Here is a 20,287-nt window from a genome sequence, read left to right as displayed (position 1 = left end):
CCGTTACCGGCGGCCGCGAAGGGCGGGGCCAGCGCCGCGGCGGCCCCGCCCCATTGACCCGGCGGGGGCGGAGCCGCGGCCGTGGGGCGGGGAGGGGACGGGGAGGGGGCGGGCCAAGGCCAGGGCCAGGAGGTGTTGTGGTACCAGGAGGTGTTGTGGTACGGTGGCAGTGTCAGCACCGATACCAATACCGGCCCAGTCCCAATCCCAGCACCACTTCCAGCACCAGTCCCAGTGCCAAAAAGAGTCCAAACACCTGCTCTAGTACCAATACCAGTACTAGGCCCAGTTCCAGTATCAACACCACTGCCTGTGCCTGTCCCAGTACCAGCACCAGTCTCAGTTCCAACACCGGTCCAAGTACCTGTACCAGTACAAATACTGGGCCCAGTGACAGTATCAATACCAGTTCAGTGCCAGTGCCACTTCCAGTCCCAATCCCAGTGATACACCAGTAAATGTACCAGGCCCAGTCCCAGTTCCGGCACCAGTACCAATTCCAAAACCAGTTCAAGTACCTGTACCAGTACTAATACCAGTACCAGGCCCAGTTCCAGTTCCAATCCCAGTACTAGTACCAGTAGCAATCCCAGTTCCAGTACCAGTACCAATTCCAGTTCTGGTTCTGGTACCAATACCTGTTCAGGTACCTGCCCCTGTACCTGTATGAGTACCAGTTGCAGTCCTAGTATCTGTGCCAGCCACAGTTCCTGTTCCAGTCCCAGTGCCAGTACCAGTAACAGTCCCAGTCCTAGTTCCAGTACTAGTACCGGTACCAGTCCCTTGTGGTACCAGAGCCATGACACCATGCTGGTGCCAGGCACGGCAGCAGATGTAACCATCACACTGTGCATGGCGTAGGTCACACAGAGCAAAGAGGGCAGCAGAAAGAGGCTGCTGCAAGCGCTCGAGGCCCGTGAGCAGCTTTATGCCCCAACTGAGGTCTGGAAGCAGCAGCAGCAGCTCTAAGACCAGTGAGTAAGAGAAGCCACAGTGCTGAGCATAGATCACCCCAGGCCTTTGGTGCAGACAATCTAGGAGGGGAGCTGCTGAGTGGAGAAGCTGGCAGTGACACCTGCCACAGCACTATGCAGTCAGCCAGTGGCCTGGTAACTTCCAAAACACAGGCAGTCCTCCTACATGTGTGCCGTCATTGCAGCACATCCTGCAGTGAAGGATTTTCATCAAGAAGCATGCCAAGAACAACACAGGTGGAGTGAAAAAGATTAATTTCTCCCGTTCTGAGGGAGTGTCAAACAGGATGTGTATCCAGATTCTGGCTGTGCTGACCTTGCCTCTGAGTACAGAGTTAGAAAAGGTTATTTATTTGAGTTAAAAAGTCAAGCAGCCTGTGATGAATCACTGGAGGTATTTCACTGGAATTAATATAATGCTTCTGGAATAAAGGAGTTTTCTGGAAGTAGAGCCATCTTTTTTCAAGTATATTATTTGTATTGACACTGTTGGAAAGCACATGAAGTTTGTTGCAATGTATCCTGCCCTGCTTTATGGATCTATACAGAGGCTAGAAGCAAGGAAGGATTCTGCTACTGCCTTAGCTGCTGAATGTCTGTTGAACATCTTTTTTTTAATTGAAAAGATGCTGACAATGCTTTAAGTGTAATGTGGTCCTCTTCGAGCCATCTACTTCTATTGCTATTACTGTTTGTTGTGTATTTTTTAAATAAGGGTCAGGCTTTTTGCAGAATTTGTATATTTGAAGTTACAGTAGCACAATGCACAGCCAAAAGTTTTGAAGAGGTTTCTGCTTCTATGCTTTGAAGCCTGGCATAGAGTTGAGATTTTTGTTGTGTATTTCTTCCCTTTGTTTGTATGTTTAGACTGATAATTAATAATGTAGCTTAAACTGCTCTTGAGGTACAAATATCTTCATTGCAGTGAAAACATAGCCTGAGACTGTATTCTCAGGAAGCTACATGCTAAGGCCAGACTCCTTATGGCATCAACAACATAAAAACCTTTCAAATCCAAAGATCTCTGGGGGCGTGTTATGGACTGTATGCAGACTAACAGCCTATCTGAAGAAGACATAATTGCATTTGATTCTCATCAGCCTCTACTTCAAGCAGTAAAAAGGCAGGAAGTAGAGAGGTTTGGCCACATGACTTGAGCTACAAACCCGTTGTTGCAGGGAATGGCCAAATGGAAGTGAAAGAGAGAACTCCCTGGTACTTCCTGGTACATAAATTGTAGGATCATAGAAAGATTTAGGTTTGAAAGGACTGATGAAGTTCTTTAATCCAGTCTCCTCACCAAAGCAGGCCTAACTTAAAAGCTAGGCTAGGTTGCTCAGTTCCTCATTCAAACTTTTTTTTCTCTCCAGGCATGTCTGCTGAACGGTTTTCAAGGGCAAGAAGTTTTTGTCCTTCTGTCCATCCAGAATTTCTTGTGTTGCAACTTGTGCAGTGTTGCAACTTGTGCACATTGACTCTTTCCTTTCCTCACCCTGTGAGGTGAGCTCCCTCAGTCTTTCTTGCAATGCCTTTCCCTGGGTAAGAAAATGACAGGCACAGTGTCTCTAAGCTGTTAAAAACCAGCTGAAGTAGAGGGAAATTACAGTCAATTACCCTAGGATAGTGCTTCTTTAATTGGATCAGACAGGGGATTAAAAGAGAATTCAAGTTGGAATGCACCTTGGTCATCTTTGAGGAGGGCCACAAAGGTGTTCAGAGGGCTGGAGCACCTCTTCTATGTAGACAAATTGAGAGAGTTGGAGCTGTTAGCCTGGAGAAGAGGTGGTTCAGAGACCTCATTGTGGCACTCTATCCTTGGAAGTGTTCAAGGTCAGTTTGGATGGGGCTCTGAGCAACCTGGTCCAGAGGAATGCCCACGGCAGGAGGGTTGGAACTAGATGATCTTTAGGGTCCCTTCCATTCCAAACCATTCTAAAATATATGATCTAGCAAAACCTCCTGCTTAAATCAGGGTCAGCTATGAGATAAGGTTATTTTGTTCAGGACTATATCCAGTCAGGTCTTGCAACCTGCAAGGATATAGACTGCACAACCTCTCTAGCCAACCTCTTCCAGTGTTTGATACTTGACTCTCATTGGGGTGAAGAAATTTCCCCTATATGCTCTCATTCCAGATTAAGCCTTCTGCCTCTTCTCCTACCTCCACTCACTACTGCGAAGAACCTGGCCTGGTCTTCTTAACCTCAGCAGAAGCAATTTTCTGTTGGAAGATTGCAGTTAATTGCTCCCACCCAAGCCTTCTCCAGGCTAACCAAGTCCAGGTCCATCGGTTTCTCCTAACAGAAGTAGTGCTCCAGCCTCCTGACTGTCTTGGTGCTCCTCTGCTGAAATTGTTTTGGTTGATCAATTTTATCAGCCTTTCGTATACTGGTGAGCCTCAAACGGGATGCAGTACTTCGGATGGGGTTAAAAAATTAGTATTTCTTTCTTTTGACATCCTGAATATGGTCCTGCTATTTTATAGCCAAGGGTGCAGGTGTCCCACACTGCCGCCAGGGCACACTGTGGGATCACATCCAGCTTTCCATCCACCAGGACCACGTTGCCTTTTCAGAATAGCTGCTCACCATTTCCTAACCCATATTGTTGCCAGAGGTTATTTCCTCCCAGGTGCAGAATTTTGCCTCTGTCCATATTCAGTTTCATATGGTGCCTCTGAGCCCGTTCCTCCAGCTTGTCTGTGTCCCTCTGAAGAGCTGCTCTCTGCCCTTGAGTGTATCACCTAGGATAAGACAAGGAACATAAACTGCCATTATACATTCTCCAAGGGGGGAAAGTAGATGATTCTTTGGTATTTGCCATTTCATAGTAGATTAATTTTTAATAATCAGTGTAATGATACATATATGCAACTGAGTGATAATGCAAATGATAATGAGATATAATTCTACAAGCATTAACTGAAAGTAAGCAGAAACCAAATGGAACAACCAAAGAAGGAATAAGATATAAACACTCCATATCCCACAAAACCCCCATAACAGTACAATGACTGTGCTGTGAAAAGAAAATATTGACAGTGTTTTGCACCTTTTCAGAAGACTTTCAGATTTTATGACGGGCATGTGTATTGCAACATAAAGGAAATTGTAGGATCCATGTGAAACCATGAATCCACAAACTTGTACACTCACAGATATAGTTGCCCAGAGGCAAGAGAAGAGATGGAGGAAATACTCTGCTTATTATACAGAGCATCACATCTGGAGGCCATGGCTGTCCACCTCAAATATGGCATTGGTCTTGAGATGTGGAGGAAACTATATTATTATTTTGCATTCTTTCCTTGAAAGTCTACATCGGCTTGATTTGTTGTTCAAGGAGCTGTTATATGTGTCAGGGGATTTTTCTTAACCTGACTCTCCTGCATCCTTCTGTTTTCTAGAAGATACTTTTCTAGCCCTGTTCCTGCTGTGCTTTCCCCAGTTCTGCCTATTCTGCACTCTGTAGGAGATGGAAGAGGTCTGGGAACATCTCAGTTCTTTGACGGTTTTTTTTTGGTGATACTGGCTGAAAGCCATTGTCCCAAGCAGAACATGTTCTACCCCTTATTAATGGAGAATAAAACCCACACCCAGGAGAATTCCTTTTCTTTCTTTCACTTTTCTTTCATATTCCTACGTGCTCTTTTTTCCCCTAGTTGTCTCACTCTCATATCCACTTCTTCACCGTTACTTGGTTACTTAAATACCCAGTTGCCTTTCCATTTATGGGTAGACTGAGTTTAGAACATCAGCCTGGGTTTTGTTTGGGGTTTTGGAGGGGGCGGTGGAAGTTGTTGGGTTTTTTGGTGGTTGTTTTTGGGTTTTTTTACTGAAGGGAGAAGGAGTCCAGAAAGTTTCCAGATCTTCAGCTGACATTAAGAGAATTTAAATACAAATAGATGAACTTGTAGCAGATGCAGAAAGCAGAGAGCTTTTAGTTTGTTTGTTTTGCTCTGGTGATGAACATAGAAGACCCATGAGGAAGAACACTTCAATAGCTGCACTGATTTTTGATGCCTACCTTTTCTAGGCTGTCACAACCATGTATGGCTAACTGCAGCACTGCATAATGACTGTTTGCCTGAGCCAAACAGGCGATACAGTCAGAGAATGAGATAACCTCAAAACCAGTGAGTCTGCTAGCACCAGCACAATTTCTCAGGTATGACACATGAACAGCTGAATGGGGTGGTTCTCACTGATCCTGCAGTGCTACTCTCTCTGTGTTGTTCTAATGACTGAACTTCACTCATCACCCTACTTCCCTTATGTCCTGGTTTAAGAGACAGGTGTCTGCCCAGGAAGGCAGGAAGCTTCTTGGAATGGAAAATATGACCTCCTTCCCTCCAAATTATTATAACTTTGAAATTACAGGGCTTTCAGGCAGAGATATGGGAAAAGGAATAACAGTTCTTTACTAGAATATATATGACAAGACAAACAAGCAACCACAATGGCAGCAACAACAAAGAGAACCAGAACCCAGCGCCAGCCTCTCTCGGCTGTCGGGCCCTTTCCCCTCGGGTGCAGTTCCGGTCACAGCCGGCAGAGGCGCCGGTGGCTCCCGGCCGGGCGGGGCGGGTGCGATGGTTCCCCGCGGCTGCAGGGGGCGCTGTGCCGCGAGCTCGGCCGCCTGTCAGCGTGGGACTGGCCGCTCGGGGCAAGGGGAGAGGGGAGAGGGGAGATGGGCCCCCTTGCGAAACTCGCGGGGAGCAGCCCGTCTCAGTGCCGCTCCGGGTGGCGAGCTGGACTGTAGCAAAAACCCCAGAGAAGCAGCAGAAAACAGCAGGGGCCGGGTGGACCCATGGGGAGAGTGGGGGGGTGCGGATAGAACTAAAGTGTAGCAAAAAAACCCGGAGCAGCAGCAGGAAACAGTAGGGGCAGGCAAGTCCAATAGGACAGCAATGAACCTCAGTGTAACTCACCAGCAACTGGCAGAAATGGTGAAGGCAGGCAGGTCCAATCAAGCAGCAGTTGAATGTCGGCACATGGTAGAAACAGCAAAGAACCCCAGACCCTGGCAGCAAACCCCAGCACAACCCCGTCTAAGGAAACACAGGTGCCCACTCCCTGCACTACACATGGCCGCTCTCCCCTCCAATGGCTGAGAGCAGAAGGGGCTGAGTCCAGCCCCTGACCCCCAGCCAAGTCTCGGTTAGCCCCCTGACCTCTTGCGGTATCTCTGCACTTCCCAAGGGAAAGCCCCCAGAGAGCTCACTTGCCAGCTACGAGACTACCCTGCCTCACCTGCACCCCTTCCCCCCTCCTCACCCAGGACCATTTCAATGGAATTCCAAGACATCCAGCTAAGTCTTTTGTCTCTTAGTGTCCATTTATCATTCCCAGGGCAACAAATGGGGAGAAAAGTCCCTGAGAGAAAGAAAGAAAAAAAAAAGAAAAAAAGCCTAACCCCTAACACCTTACTGTGTGAAACAGACATAGTCTTTGTTTCTATGTACATACCTGCAATGGACTCCATCAGCCTGAGATTTCAATATACACACTAGTTCTCTATATAGAGAAAAAAAAGACGTACCTATAGCCTGATGTACTCCTCTCCCACCATTCACTGCAATCTGGAAAGGATGCAGGGATTACTTGCAACCTTGTTCAATGACTGGATATGGCATCCCTGCCCACCTCACCTCCTAATGAATAACACATATAGTGAATGGCTTGTCCATCTTTGCTCCTTTTGCTGGGCTGGACTATGTCTGAGGAGAGCAAAGCAATTGCAGAGTACTTCTGTGCCCAGTTACATTAGGCAGCACAAGCAACCATCCATAGTTTCTTCTGTGTCTGGGGAATGCAGTGAGCAAGATTGGGATGATCGGAGACAATGCCGCACTGCAAACTGTGGGGTTGGGAGACTCTGTCTGGGAAGTCTGGAGAGAATAGTCATATAAGAAGAGGAGGCAAAATTACATTCCACATCTCTCTGGAACCTCATGATGTCTCCATCCACCAACAATCAAGAGATGTTTAAGAGTGTACTGGGGTCTGGCTGGGATAGAGTTAATTTTCTTTATAGCAGACTGTATGGTGCTCTGTTTGGGATTTGTGACTAAAGCAGCCCTGGTAACAGACCTGTGTTCTGGCTATTGCTGAGCACTGCTTGCACAGCATCAAGGCTTTCTCTTACTCCCACTCAGCTCCCCTCAGAGGTATTTGAGAATTTGGAGGGGACACAAGCAGGACAGCTGACCTAAACTGACCCTTATGCTCTATAATATCATACACTGTAACAGAAATTGAGGAGAGAGGGATTTTTGGAAGGCAGCCATTGTTCAGGGACTGACTGGACATCAGTCTGCTTTTGCATCACTGTTTTTTTCCCCTTCCTCTCCTTCAGTTACTAAACTATATTTATCTCAACCTGTGAGTTTTCTCACTTTTGCTCTCCCCATCCTGCTGTGGTTTTCTAGGGGGAGTGAGTGAGATACTGTGTGGTGCTTAGCTGTGGGTGAGGGTCAACCTGCCACAAAGTGAGAAAATAAAATCTCCAGAGTCCCTCTGGTGTACACGGAGTCAGGCTTCCACACAGCTACAGCATATTCCCATACTCAAATGTGCACACACACATGCACCCAAGCATCTGCTGTAGTCCATGCACTCACCGCCCCACTGTTCACCTCGATGCTGTGAATTGCCAAGGGATGCACCACAGCCAGCTGAATCTGGACTATGCCTGAGCCAGTGCTGGGACACAGCTTGGAGATTCCTTCTACAGGGTGCAGAGGCACCCACCTACTGACCTTATTTATACCTCTATGACCTGCTGATTGCAGGGAGGTAGGACTTGGGGCTGTTGCAGAGAGCACCAAGGCATGTCTGGACTTCAGCCTGTTCCTCTAGCCTGCTCCTCCATGCGTGTACCAGTGTTACTGTCAAGGAAGACCTTAGGCAAACCAAGGGTGGCTACAAGGTGGAGCCCAGGTGCTGTTCTCCTTGGTCCTGCCAGTGGAAAGGAAAGGCTTGGGCAGGAGAGAATCCAACACATGGGTTAACACCCAGCTGCACAGTCTGTTTTTGGCACAGCCAGGCTTTTATGGCAATGGACCCCTGCTTTGAGGAACAAGGACAAGAGCATCTTTTCCAACAGGCTTTCCAGCCTAGCTGGGAAAGCTTGCTCTAAGGATACTCTACATGCAGTGGGGTTCTTCTAGTGTCTCCCCTACTTTTGTGGCCCTCCAGTGGTACCGTGTGCCCTCCTTGGACTCTTTCAACATTTGCTTCTTTCTTGGTCTCTGTGAAGCCACTCTCTGTTCTCTCAGCATTCTTCCAGGCTTTCTGCTGTATTTTCTCACCTCTCCAAGGCTACTGTATGATCTCTGGGTCTCTTTCTTGCCTACTTTTTTCCCCCTTTCCGAGGCTAATCTTTGTTATCCTTCACATTTGCAGACTTTATGCTCTCTTCTCTGAGGTTCTTTCAGGTGCTCTTCTAATCTCTCAAGCTCTGCAAGGCTACTCTGTTCTCTGTGACTATCCCAACTTCTCCACTTCTTCCCTAGCCTCTCCAAAGCTGCTATGGCTGCCTTTCAGTTTCTTCCTTCCTCTCACTGAGGTGACTTTGGAGCATTTTCAGTCTTTCTGCCTCTTTCGTATCTCACTCACCCTTCAGCCCCTTTTTTTCTGAAGTTTGACTGGATTTTCTGGGGCTGTTTTAGTCTTTCTTCAAGGCTCATGCCATCTCAGCAGCTTGTCTTCTTTCTTCTGGGACTTTTTCAGCCTTCCTGGTTGTTTCTTCCCTTCTCCAAGGCTATTCTCTGCTGCTCTTTTAGCCTCTCTCTTCTCTTAGCAGCTGCAGGCATGCACTCCTAGAGCACTTTCAGAATCTCTGATACTTTGTTATTGTCAAAATCTCTTGTGTGTTCATCATGGTTCTTTCAGGCTTTCTACTAGTTTCTTTGCCTCTTGGAGGCTACTTTGTGTTCTAGGAGTCTCTTACAGATTTTGGCTCATTTTCCCTTCTTTGATGCTACTCCTTGTGGCACTTTCAATCTTTCCCCCTCCCCCCCTTTTTTTTTTTAATCTTCTCTTGAGGCTACCCTTGGCACTACCGAGTACTCTGAAGCTCCTTTAACAGCTCTGATACTTTCTTGTTATCACTGAACCTCTTCTGTATTCTCTGGAGGGTCCTTTGCCTTATCTCTTTCTTTCTTGGCCTCTGACACTGCTGCATTTTGTTTCCTTGAGCACTTACAGGCTTTCTTCCCTTCCCTGAAGCTAGTTTATGCACTCAGAATCTCTTTTGGACTCTCTGTCACTTTGTTCACTTCTGCTTGGCTCCTGTTTCATCTGGGGATCTTTTAGCCCATCTTCTACTTTCCTGGCATTTGGAGGGCTATTCTGTAATCATTATCTGAGTGTTAATCAATGTTCACATTTTGTCTGAGACTTCTCCGTGTCCTCTGGACGTCTTTCAAGCTCTCTACTATTTTGTCCTCTCTTCAGCTACTCTGTGTTCTCTGGGACACTTGCAATCTCTTTCCTATATAAGGCTCTCAAAACCATTTTTCCTTTATTTGGGGATTTTTCAGACCTTTTTCTGTTTTAATATTGTTTTGAAGGATGAGAGAGGACTGGGGGAGGTGGGGTGGAGGCAGGGGAGATGAATCTTTTCACAAATGAAACAGCTTCAAGAGCTCTGGATTTCAACTGCTGTGGAGCTTGAATAGATCTCTGTGAGTCATCTTTTGGAAATTTTTTTTTTGTCCCTTTTTGGTTTTGGTGGTGGGGTTAGAAGACAAATGAGCTGAAAGAGGCACCTTTTAAAAAATCCTTTATTTTTATATCATCCTAGTAAAAATCTTTTATATAAAGGCGAAAGTAGGTATTGCATAGAAGAAACACTGGTGCAAACATCACCCGGTGGGAACGGCATGTTGTTTCTTAGTGTCTACTCTCTACTGCACAACAGATGGCTAGCCCAGAGGCAAACTTCTCCAGGTTTCCCCATGCCAGCTACAGGATGAAGCTGCTCAACTTATGGAAAGAAGTTACATCAGAATTATGTGTGGCCTATTCCATGCTGCTCCCAAGAACTGTCTGCTGGGAAAACACCCTTTTCCTCCTTGTCTTTTCTATGCCTGACCAATACATCGCCCAGGAAAGACCATGAGGATCAGTCTGGCTGCCTTCTGTGCTTGCACCCTCCCTGTGTGTTTGTATTTCATGCATAGAAGTGGAGCGGGTGGACACAGGATAGGAGAGTTGGCCTAACATAGCCATAGTCCAGGAACTCAATGCATGACATAACCAAGGCATCTTCTGTCATCTTGGAGACATTTATGTCATTGTCTTTTAGCATTTGACATGCTACTTAGCTATGGGCACTTTTTTTGAGCGCCTTCCACCTGGGCTTCCTGTAACAAACAGCCTTGGTACGACCAGGAGTGAGCAGAATTCACTGCTTACACTTCATCAGCTTTTGAGTAGAGCTTCTTCAGGCAGTTCTCTTGTTTTGTCTCTGCGTAAGTTCTATGGCAGCTCCCGAGCATGAAGGACAGTAAGACAGCAGGTATGCTACAGTCTGAAGGAACACTCAGAGAAACAGCACTTTCACAGACTTGAACTGTGCTTTCATGAATTAGAGATACAGGGAGGTATGCATTTATACAAATCAGTATTTGTGTATATTAAAGATACTTTGACTCAGTATCAGTTTTTATTTAAAAACATGCTAAAAACTTATAGTTAAATAATCAGAGTGACATTTGGGGAAAACACACAGACAGCCACCCACCAGCATAAGCAAAAAAAAGTGCATACATACATGAGCCAAAGCTCCCTTTGACCAATTTACAGGACAATTAGTGCCTTCTCCGACAAACTGACTGCTGCAACCTCACACTTTCCAGAGCTGTTTTTTGCTGCCTGGAAAGTGGTATTACCTTTCTGCTTCTTTGAGGATGTCTGTCATCACCTCCCACATCAGAGAGTCAGCTAGAGACACAAATCAGTCCTGCTTTTGACTCCTCTCCTGTAGGTGGCTTCATAGAGATGAATACATGAAGCTCATGTAACTATCTCACTTAATACTGTGCTTAAAATGCCTAAAGTAGTCATTAAAAAAAGATTTCAGGATCTATGCTGCTAGATCGTGAAATGGAATGAAGCATTCTAGAAAAATAAGTTTGGATGGAAGGCAAAGTAGCTGAGTTTGCAACTACACATTTCATCTCTGAGTTACTCATAATAATTTTTATTTACTTATTACTTTCACTAATATATATTTTACCATTTTTGTACAAAAATTGACTGCAGATTAAAATTTAAGATGTGGCAGGTACAACTGTGCGACCCAAAAGGACAGAGATGATGCTCCTACTCAGCCCTGCACCTGGCTCTTTTTGAGCACCAGAAAATTTAGAGAAAGCTAAGCACCTCTGCCCAAAGGGAGAATGCAGTGGAGCCATCAGACAAAAACTGCCCTGTCTTTTCTTGCAAAAATGGGAACACATCTTAGCAACTTTGGATACAGTCTTACATGTAGCAGCAGATACATTGGGCATCAGAGCCCCTTCTTCAACATGGAACAGCCATCTCCAGTGAGGCTCAGATGCTCCTGGTCCCAATTTTTGTTAGAAATGGAAGTAAAACTGGATTCAGTTTCTGTGCTTTCCCTCTTCTTCTTCCCTGACTCCTTCAAAGGCTATCCAAGTGAAATAGCTGAACCCATATGGCCTTGTCTGCTTCAGTGGGAAAATAGAGCCCTGTGAAACTTTGGGCATTGTGCTCATATGGGCAAGGGCTGTGCTCTAAGAATAGTAACCTTCTTCTTCACTGCAACACTCAAATTCATCTTTATCTCCCACACATTCACACTCCTTCCCATCACACCAATTTCATAGGAACTCAAAAAAGTGACACGTAGGTCACACAAAACACTGTTGCTGCCAGATGTACAGATGCATGCAGGACTTATTAGGAAGATAAACAGGGGACTAAAACCTCCCAGATATAAAGTGGCTCAACAGCTCTTTCAGCACAAGGAAAAGAGGCTGAATGGTACAATGAAAATTACATCTTTTTAGAGCGTAAAGTATGAACATTTGGACTGGACATTAATAGAATCTTGTTTACCAGAGGAGTAGTGGCTCTGAAAGGCACAAAATCTCCATCCTCAACAGTCTCTGAAACTCAGCCCAATAATGTCATAGTGAATCCCATCTCACATATGTGTCAATACCTCTTTGAGACTGACATTGGATGAGGTAACCTTTGAAGGTCGCTTCTGACAGCTGTCCACGCAAAAAGCAGTGTTCTTTCAGAGCTGAGTCAAGCCCTGATTGAAGTTTAATCAAAACATCCTCCATTGTCTGAGCCTTTCCTTCTTCCTTCACAAAACAGCAAAAACCTGTAACAATGGGTAAGTGGGGGCTCCTTGCAATGAAGAAGCATTCAAAGTAGAGAAATACACATTCAAGTTTTCTAACAGGAATGTTGGTAAAAATAAGTATTGAGTGAACTACCCCAGTGGATGAACTTGGCAATCCGTCAGCAAAAAACAATTCTGTACTGAAGGTGTGACAATACATACCATCTCTGACTGCTGTTCTGGAAATTGCCCCTGTCCTGCATCATCTGGGCACCCATAATCAAACTGCCTTTTCTAGCTCAGGGAGACAGCTGTCTTTGGCCTGAGGAAATCCCTACAACAAAGGCCATGGCATGATAATGGTGCCATCAAATTGCCATCCCCTTCCTTCACATTCAGCAGCATGCCATGCCTTGGGCAAACTTTTTGAAGCAGACAACATAATTGGCAAAGTCTGCTGCCAGTTGGTCAGACTGCAATCTCTCTCCTTTGTGCCAGCAGTAACTTGCTTAGTCACTACTTTTGGCTTTTGAAGTAGCATGACATAAAGCAGCCAGGCACTGCTTTGGGTGAGTAAAGGCATTGGAACTTTGCCTCGCAGAAGTAGGAAGCTCATCGTCTAGCCCAATGGGAAGGCTTTGCATTCCATCTGAGGAAAGAGTCACTGATTTTAAAGGAAATACCTTTGTTACAGTAAGGGCATCAAGGCCCTGATAAAGGTAGATGATGCCTCCCCATGGACTTGAGAAAAGTTATGTCTTTGCCCGCCCCTATTATCAGCTTTGAAAAACATGTCCTCTGGAGATCGCACAGCAGTTCCCAGATTAATGTACAATAAATGTGTAAAACCAAAAACAGTAAGAAGTTATAAGTCAGGCAACTAAATTCTAAGCTATATCCATCATAATAATAATCATCATCCTTATCATAATAAAAAAGTATACACCGTAAGGTACAAGAAGCTGCAAAGCAAAGCAGCTCCAATTCCCAGGACTCTCAGTTAGAGTGGCTTTTCCGAGTCTTCCAGTAAATTGGACATAAGGGCTGAAAACCTAATGGAAGACTTTGAAGAATTCTCCCTTGAAGTCAAACACACAAAATTTTCGCACATATAGCATGGATTAGTAGAGCAAAACATTTTCTTAAGTTAAGAAACATTCTTAGAGCAGATCTACGATTTCGTGTAGAAAATCCATTTGTTTGGGGAGTTTCCTCCCTCTTTGGCAAATAAATGGCAAATGTGAAACAGAAAAAAAAAAAAAGAGTCAAATAAGTTGTGATAACTGGACAAGTAACAACAAAATGGATCTGTCAGTGGGACGGATTCCCTTAGCAGGGCTAGGCGTGATGCTCCTTGCAGTCATTCCTCGTGTTCATTTCATGATGAGACAGAAAGGTTGATGTGATAATGCTTCAGAGGCTTTAGGCATCATATTTTTTGCCAGTCCTGTGAATCTGCTGGAATAGTGTCATGGAGAAGGCCATGCCAAGAATCTGAAGGAAAACAAACAATAAGGGCTTTAGTACAGGAAGGCTGCCAAAATTGCACTGCTGACCTGTGTTCATGGCCCAGCCGTAGTTTGAACAGTCATTCTACACTAGCCATATGTCTCAAGCTTCAACACTGAGCAGTAAAATTGAATGTATGTCGTTCAGGCACGTAGTGATGTCCAGGGTTGTATCTGTCTGAGCACAGATGGAGGCAAAAAAGCTCTCAGGGTTCTTTGTCATACGTGCAACAGTTTTTCAGAATCAATGCATACAAGTGACTCTTCCCTTTGACCCAACAACTCGTGCTTGTTTGGTCAGGTAACTGCGACTAAAAATATCAGATTCAGGTATTCTCCCCCCAAAATATGGCAGTGATAGAATCACAGAATATCCTGAGTTGGAAGGGACCCACAAGGATTATCGAGTCCAACTCCTGGCCAGGAGACACAGGACAACCCCAAAAATCACACCACGTGCCTGAGAGCATTGCCCAAATGCTTGAACTCTGGCAAACTTGGTGCCGTGACCACTTCCTTGGAGCAGGGACCCCAAAACCTTAACAGATTATTATGATATTTCTGCACTTGTTTTTTAAAACACATTGACCTACTCAGTTCAGTGGTGATGGTTTGACTCATTTTGGTAATTTCTAGAATTTGCTTCCAAAATTAAAAATCAACCAGTTCCTGAAAGGACAGCATAACAAGTGGTTTAATATGGGAACTCCAAAGAGGTACCCTGAGGTCAAAACTCAGGCAAGCAAAACCCCAGTGTAGCATGTCTTCTTTGCAGGACTGACTACTGACCTGCTTTCTTTCTGAGCACATGGCCTTAAATGAACTCATAAAACAAATCTGACATTTTTGAAATAATATTCCAACTCAAAAGAGTTGGGTATCCCTTTTCACATGGCAGAGTCAAGAATGCTGACACCTAATCAAAGCCATGTTGAAAAACATCATACCAGTATTACCTGCATTATGAGGATGCACATCCCAATCGAACCGAGGACATGCTTGTTGTCATCAAACCAGCTCATAACTTTCTCATAACATCCCTGAAATGATGAAAGATGAAAATTGAAACCCCAAGGTCACATTTTCTTTCATGTGCATTCCCTCTACTTTGTTCCTTCCCACCCCTACCTAAGACTTGACCTGGGCAAAGTGAGCCTTACCGTTTTCCACAGTGATTCAGTAGAGTTCCGTCCACAGTCTTGGGAGTTTTCCATACAACATCGGTCTGGAACAATGTTTTCTCCCAGCACTGGGTACCAATCTGTATAGTCATTCACACCACAGCATTTCATCTGTGCAGAAGTGAAGGATTAATAAATTAACTAGCACAATTTGGAAATCATGCACAACCACAAACTTCTATTTCCACTAAACCACTCTGTATTTTCAAAAAGGCCACCACAACACTTTTCTAGGTTTCAGGTGTTCTGTGGTTGCTGATCACTTAAAGCAAATACTTAAAAAACACAAAGAAAAAAACAAAACTAAAGAAAATAAATGGCTCCACACCCAAGGTATGTTAGTCTTCTTGTCACAGAGACATGAGCCCAAACACCAAAACATAACGTAATAAGCCCACAAGTGCTAAAAGCAAAAGCCTGCCAAAGCTGCAGTGCCACCTAGGCAGGTTTTGCTGCCTCTCTGCTCTTTCAGATCATCTCTATGCCTGTGATAGCCACAGAGAATTCCAGACAGGTGAGCATCTTCCACCTTACAGCGTACACTTTGATCCTGGGTTTCACAGTATTCCCTGGATGTTGAAGAATGCAAAATCAGAACTCAAAACCTGCATTAGCCATCTTTCAGACTAGGCATGGATGCCACACTTCAACAGACTGCAGCAGCCTTGAGGACCAAATTGTTACTTTTTTACTGTTGAGAAAATATGTTACCTCTGCTTGAATGATATTCCACGCATTTTTCAGTCCAATATTATTTTCTGAATTGTATAGCTTCATACCTTCCTTCAAATCCTTCTTTGCACTCTCACTGACCTGCACCATGTAAAAGACAGAGGAAGTCAATGCACTGCTGCTCAGAGGAAAGGACCAAATGGTACAGACACACATAGAACATCTGTCTCTTACCTTCTCTCACTACAAACTTAATGTGGGTAGAAAAGCTTCAGGATTCTCACAAATCACTGGGGCCTTTAAGCACCTGCCAAGGCCTAGTCTCTCCCTCAGATTGCAAAATAGTGGATTAATTCTCTTGAGATAGGAGACCTCTGCTAAAAGTCCATCATTACAGTCATCATCTGATTCAAACTAACTGAACATGAAGAGCATCAATCTGCTGACCTTGCTGTAACCTTGCCACAGATAGCTGTTAGCAATACCCCACAGCAACCTCTCCTGCCTGTAACCTCTGGCCTGCTTCAATTTGCTAATATCACAAAATCAGAGTCCCTGCTTCCCAACCTTAGTGGAGTTATCCTTGCATGGGCTCAGGCAGGCTATAGTGAATAGCCAACACAAAATCAATTGAAAAAAGACATTATTGTTTTTCTCCTTGTGGGAACAAGCTTGTAGGATTTATGACTTTCGAACTGTCTTGGGGTGATTTTATGATAATACTGTATTCCCCTATCATCTGCTGTATGCCCAGAAATGGGTCCCACAGCTTTAAGCTGGGTCCAGGAGAGGGGGGAGAGAAGCCACGTGAATTCCTCAGCTTGTGTTTGTGTTCAAGGACTCATACGCTCCCCTTGTTCTCCAGCTACTGCAGAGCCAAGGGAGCACCTTCCTGCTCTTAGCCAGCCTGTTAGCTGAGGCAAGGAATTTTCCTACACCGGCACACTGAAATCCTCCGGTAATTTCTCCATCTTCTTCTGGAACTGTTCAGCCCAGCTGTGATCCGAGAACCAGATCAGTGGAGGCCATGGACCAGTAGGGAGGCTGCAGAGACACCACATCCCGGCCTTGGACCTCGGGAGGGGCCAAGCCAGCTACAGAGGGAACTCTAAATCCACCAGGAGGTTTAATATTTCAACAGTTATTCTTTTTTTTTTTTTCCTCATGCCATGTGGGCACTTTGGTTGTTAAATGAAGTGTTTTTCACTTTCCTCCAAGAAATTCCTTTTGTATCAATGGGGGAGGGAATGCTGAAACCTGCCTTCTCCAGAGATGCTCCTTCCAGAGCGTTTCCCCCTAAACTTGTCTCAAACCAAGACACAAATGTGTTCTTCTTTCTTTAGAAGATAAAGTTAGAATGCTTAACAAGAGATCTGAGATGTCCCATTTCTTGTACTAATTTCAGGCTGAGTCCAGAGTCCTGGATGCAGGTAGGAATGTACCCTGCCTCTGACAGCAGTGAGCTGGTAGCAGAGAAAGGATTATGGTCCTGGCATAAATGATATTGTAAGATCTGTTTCATCCCTCTTTTACAACCCAGTCAAAATCAGAAGTTCACCTCAGCTCCCTGAAAGTAGCAGCATCATCATGACAACCTGAGAAGAGATAAAGGTCTGGGAGGATCTGTTTTAAAATAAGTCTGGACATATTCGTACTGTAAGGTCCTGCCCTGTGTTTAGCAGAGGTCTCCAGTTCCCCAGGCACTTTTCCAGTGTTATGTATCTGATGGGCCAGCCAGTTGTGCCTACTTAGTCACTATGAGATAGCAGATTCCTACAGACGGGCTTTATGAGAAACTGCCTCGATCCATTTTGCACTCATGCCAAACTCTCTGGCACTGCCCAGTCAAGTGAGACAACTGGTGGCATTTGGAATAGCCTGTGAATATCCCATGCCTCTCTCCTCCAGTCCTGTTCCAAGAGTTGGCCCTAAGAAGCTACAAGGGTTTACGCAGGGCTTCTCACAAGCCAGGACTACGAGATGATCAGCTTCTTGCAGACATCAAACAGCTATGTTGAAGGCTATCTAAGATTTCAGGACAAGACAAAAAGGGAGGCTCTGGATCATGGCTTTATTTCGGGGATTTCTCTCCTGCTTGTTCTCATCACTTCCTCCTCCCCCTTCAGAAGCAGCTTACAGGAGACACCAAAATATCAAGGTTAAACCCTCACCAAAGTGAAGATCAAGGAGAACCCACATACCTGCATCAAACAAAAAACTAAACCTGGTTTACATGCTAGTAAAGATAATTAATCTATATGGCATATTTGCTTACCTTGTCCATATAAACAAAGAATAAAATGACTAATATCAGCTCTGCCAGGAGAATTATCAGCAAAACGATGAAAAACTAGAATAAAGAAAAAAGAGACAGGGTATACACACTTGCCAACTAGAGAGCAAACCTGGGGCTGCTAGAAACTATGAAGATGATAGGCTTACTAGCAGTTTGCAGGTTTCAGGCATGCTTTTGTCTTGCTCCTTTTGACTGCTGTCACAGCACACAGCCCTGGGAGTCCCTCCCTCACACAGCCTACAGGACAGATGCTAAATCCCTTAGCGCAAAGACTGATGTGACGTGCCTCAGAAATGATTCCCTAGCAGATGGGCTTGAACCACATGTGATTGTGGAATAGTCATCATATTACTCAGCACTTGTATTCCCAGCTCTGTATCTGAAATATCTGTCTCTGCAGAGGCATCCCAAGTGTGAGTTCTGGTAGTTTCTCACTACTTTTCATGCCCACTTGGCATTTTTTTTCCTGCCTTTATGCCCTAGCAGGCTCCAGACAGGCATGGCACCTACCCCCCCAGACACTGGGGAAGAAGCAGTTGGAGCACAGCTAGGTCTTTAACTGGAAACTCATGACAGTCATGATAGTATAAAATGACTTTTGCAGAACCTTGTAAGACTATAAAATCTTTAAAAAAAAAAAAAAAAAAAAGCTGGTGTTGCAGTTAGTGTGGATGAATGACATGGGCCTCAATACTAATCTCTGTCTGTTTTCCTAGCTGTGCAACACACAAAACCAAGCCATCGGATGGCAAAAACCTAGGTGCAGATTTTCCCTCCTGTTTAATTCTCTGAGGTGGTTTAAGGAATTCTGCCCAGCTGTTCCCCAATGTCATATATGAGAGTTTTGCACAAGGAAAACATGCTCCTGATTGTCCCAGTATCTGGATTCATAAGTTGTGACTGAACTGGAACCTGTCTGCTTTGAAAGCCCTCCTCTCACCTCCTGCCACAACATCTCTCTCCTTGCAGGGGGTTCTCCTCTCCCCATTATTTGAGGGGGATATTTATATGGGGGTATTATATATTCTCCCATATAACCTCCCATCATTAGTCAGGGAGGCCAATGATGAGACCTCTTGCGTTTATGCAAGAAGAGTGATCCACACTGTGTTTTCTGAGAGGAGTTCCCAACCTTTGTGCTTCAGAGCTGGACCAAGACTGTCAAGGGTCAGAATATTTATTTTTTTATTGATAAGGCCTGGCAGAGACTTTGACTTCTTAACTTTGGCTCAGATGGTTTCAACCATCCTCTGACAAAGCCCGTAGATAAGAGCAATGTAGAAAATAGCCATGAGAGGCTTTGAGCAGCTCTGTGCTTAAGATTTTCTCAGTCAACCCTTCCAACAGACATTTCCAGAAGAGCTATCCAGGTTGATCCTACAGTTCATGCTTAACCATCCAGAGGTAACTGATAGCAATTTGCTTTGCTACCTAATACATTAGGGCACACAGTAACAAGGATACATTTGCTAATGTACCATTGATATCACTGCGACCAAAGCTGTGGGATGTCATACTGCAAGCATACAGAAGACTGAAAGTCAAGGGCAATGTCACAGTGAGCCACAAGATTATTTTGCTCTGGTCATTCAAATAAAATTACAATAAGGCAACAGCCACTGGTTTTAGTGAAAAGGAGTATTGATATCTTACGCTCAACAGGAGGCACTTGTTTTCCTTGATAGCACCTAGGCAGCCCAGGAAGCCGGTCACCATGATCACTGTGCCAATGGCAATTACTAGGTTGGCAGCTGAAAGTGATGGAAAGCTGGGAGAAAACGTGGCGAAGTTCCCTTGTGACACTGACAGCCAGATGCCCACGCCCAGCAGACCACAGCCACATAACTGCAAAGAGACAAATAAAAGAAAGGTTTCACCGTTAAAATAAATGTCATGTGTCCTTCCCCCGAAATTCTGAAAAGAAAGAATTTCACAAGCAAGTTCTCAGCTAAGTGTTCTGCAGTAATGCTCTCAGTGGCTTGGTGCTGAAACTAAGTGAATCTAAATCTTACCTAGACTTGGTCATGTCACCTGTACTTATAATTCTATTTAAAAGCCACTGGATGGCAGAATTCTCTTCTGAGAGACTTAGCACATGAAAGCAGGACTACCCACTGATCTCCCAACAGCAACCCAATGCAATTTTTCTCTATGAAAATAAAAAATATTATTTGAAAGAATGCTCCATTGCACTTATTTGTGCAGTCATCTGCAATGTCTCAGAGTATTCAGCCCTATATTGCCTCATCCCAGGGAGGCAAGGAAGTCCTGAAGATATTTACAATCAAAAGCATCATTTCAGTAAATACTTGTCATAAAATGCCCAGTCCC

The 20,287-nt window shown here is 44.7% G+C and overlaps 1 protein-coding gene across 6 annotated transcripts in view; it reads right to left on the bottom strand.

The window, feature by feature from the left end:
• Positions 1-9,744: 9,744 nt before the first annotated feature.
• TSPAN9 (tetraspanin 9) overlaps positions 9,745-20,287 on the bottom strand; it is a 172,593-nt gene continuing 162,050 nt past the window's right edge. For all 6 annotated transcript variants that reach the window (XM_042024294.1, XM_042024296.1, XM_042024295.1 and 3 more), the window contains 6 exons: positions 19,610-19,801; positions 17,936-18,010; positions 15,700-15,801; positions 14,968-15,099; positions 14,764-14,847; positions 9,745-13,793 (listed from right to left, as the gene is read on the bottom strand). In XM_042024294.1, the coding sequence (XP_041880228.1) occupies positions 13,722-13,793; positions 14,764-14,847; positions 14,968-15,099; positions 15,700-15,801; positions 17,936-18,010; positions 19,610-19,801 (657 nt within the window). In that variant the 3' untranslated portion in view covers positions 9,745-13,721. The remainder of the gene's footprint in view (positions 13,794-14,763; positions 14,848-14,967; positions 15,100-15,699; positions 15,802-17,935; positions 18,011-19,609; positions 19,802-20,287) is intronic.

Source organism: Corvus kubaryi, unplaced genomic scaffold (assembly GCF_017639235.1).
Source record: "Corvus kubaryi isolate FWS band 111438036 unplaced genomic scaffold, C.kubaryi_AGA036_p1.0 37260, whole genome shotgun sequence".
NCBI classification, from domain to species: domain Eukaryota; kingdom Metazoa; phylum Chordata; class Aves; order Passeriformes; family Corvidae; genus Corvus; species Corvus kubaryi.
Note: the sequence above shows the minus strand (reverse complement) of the source record. Positions and strands in the feature narration are given on the sequence as shown.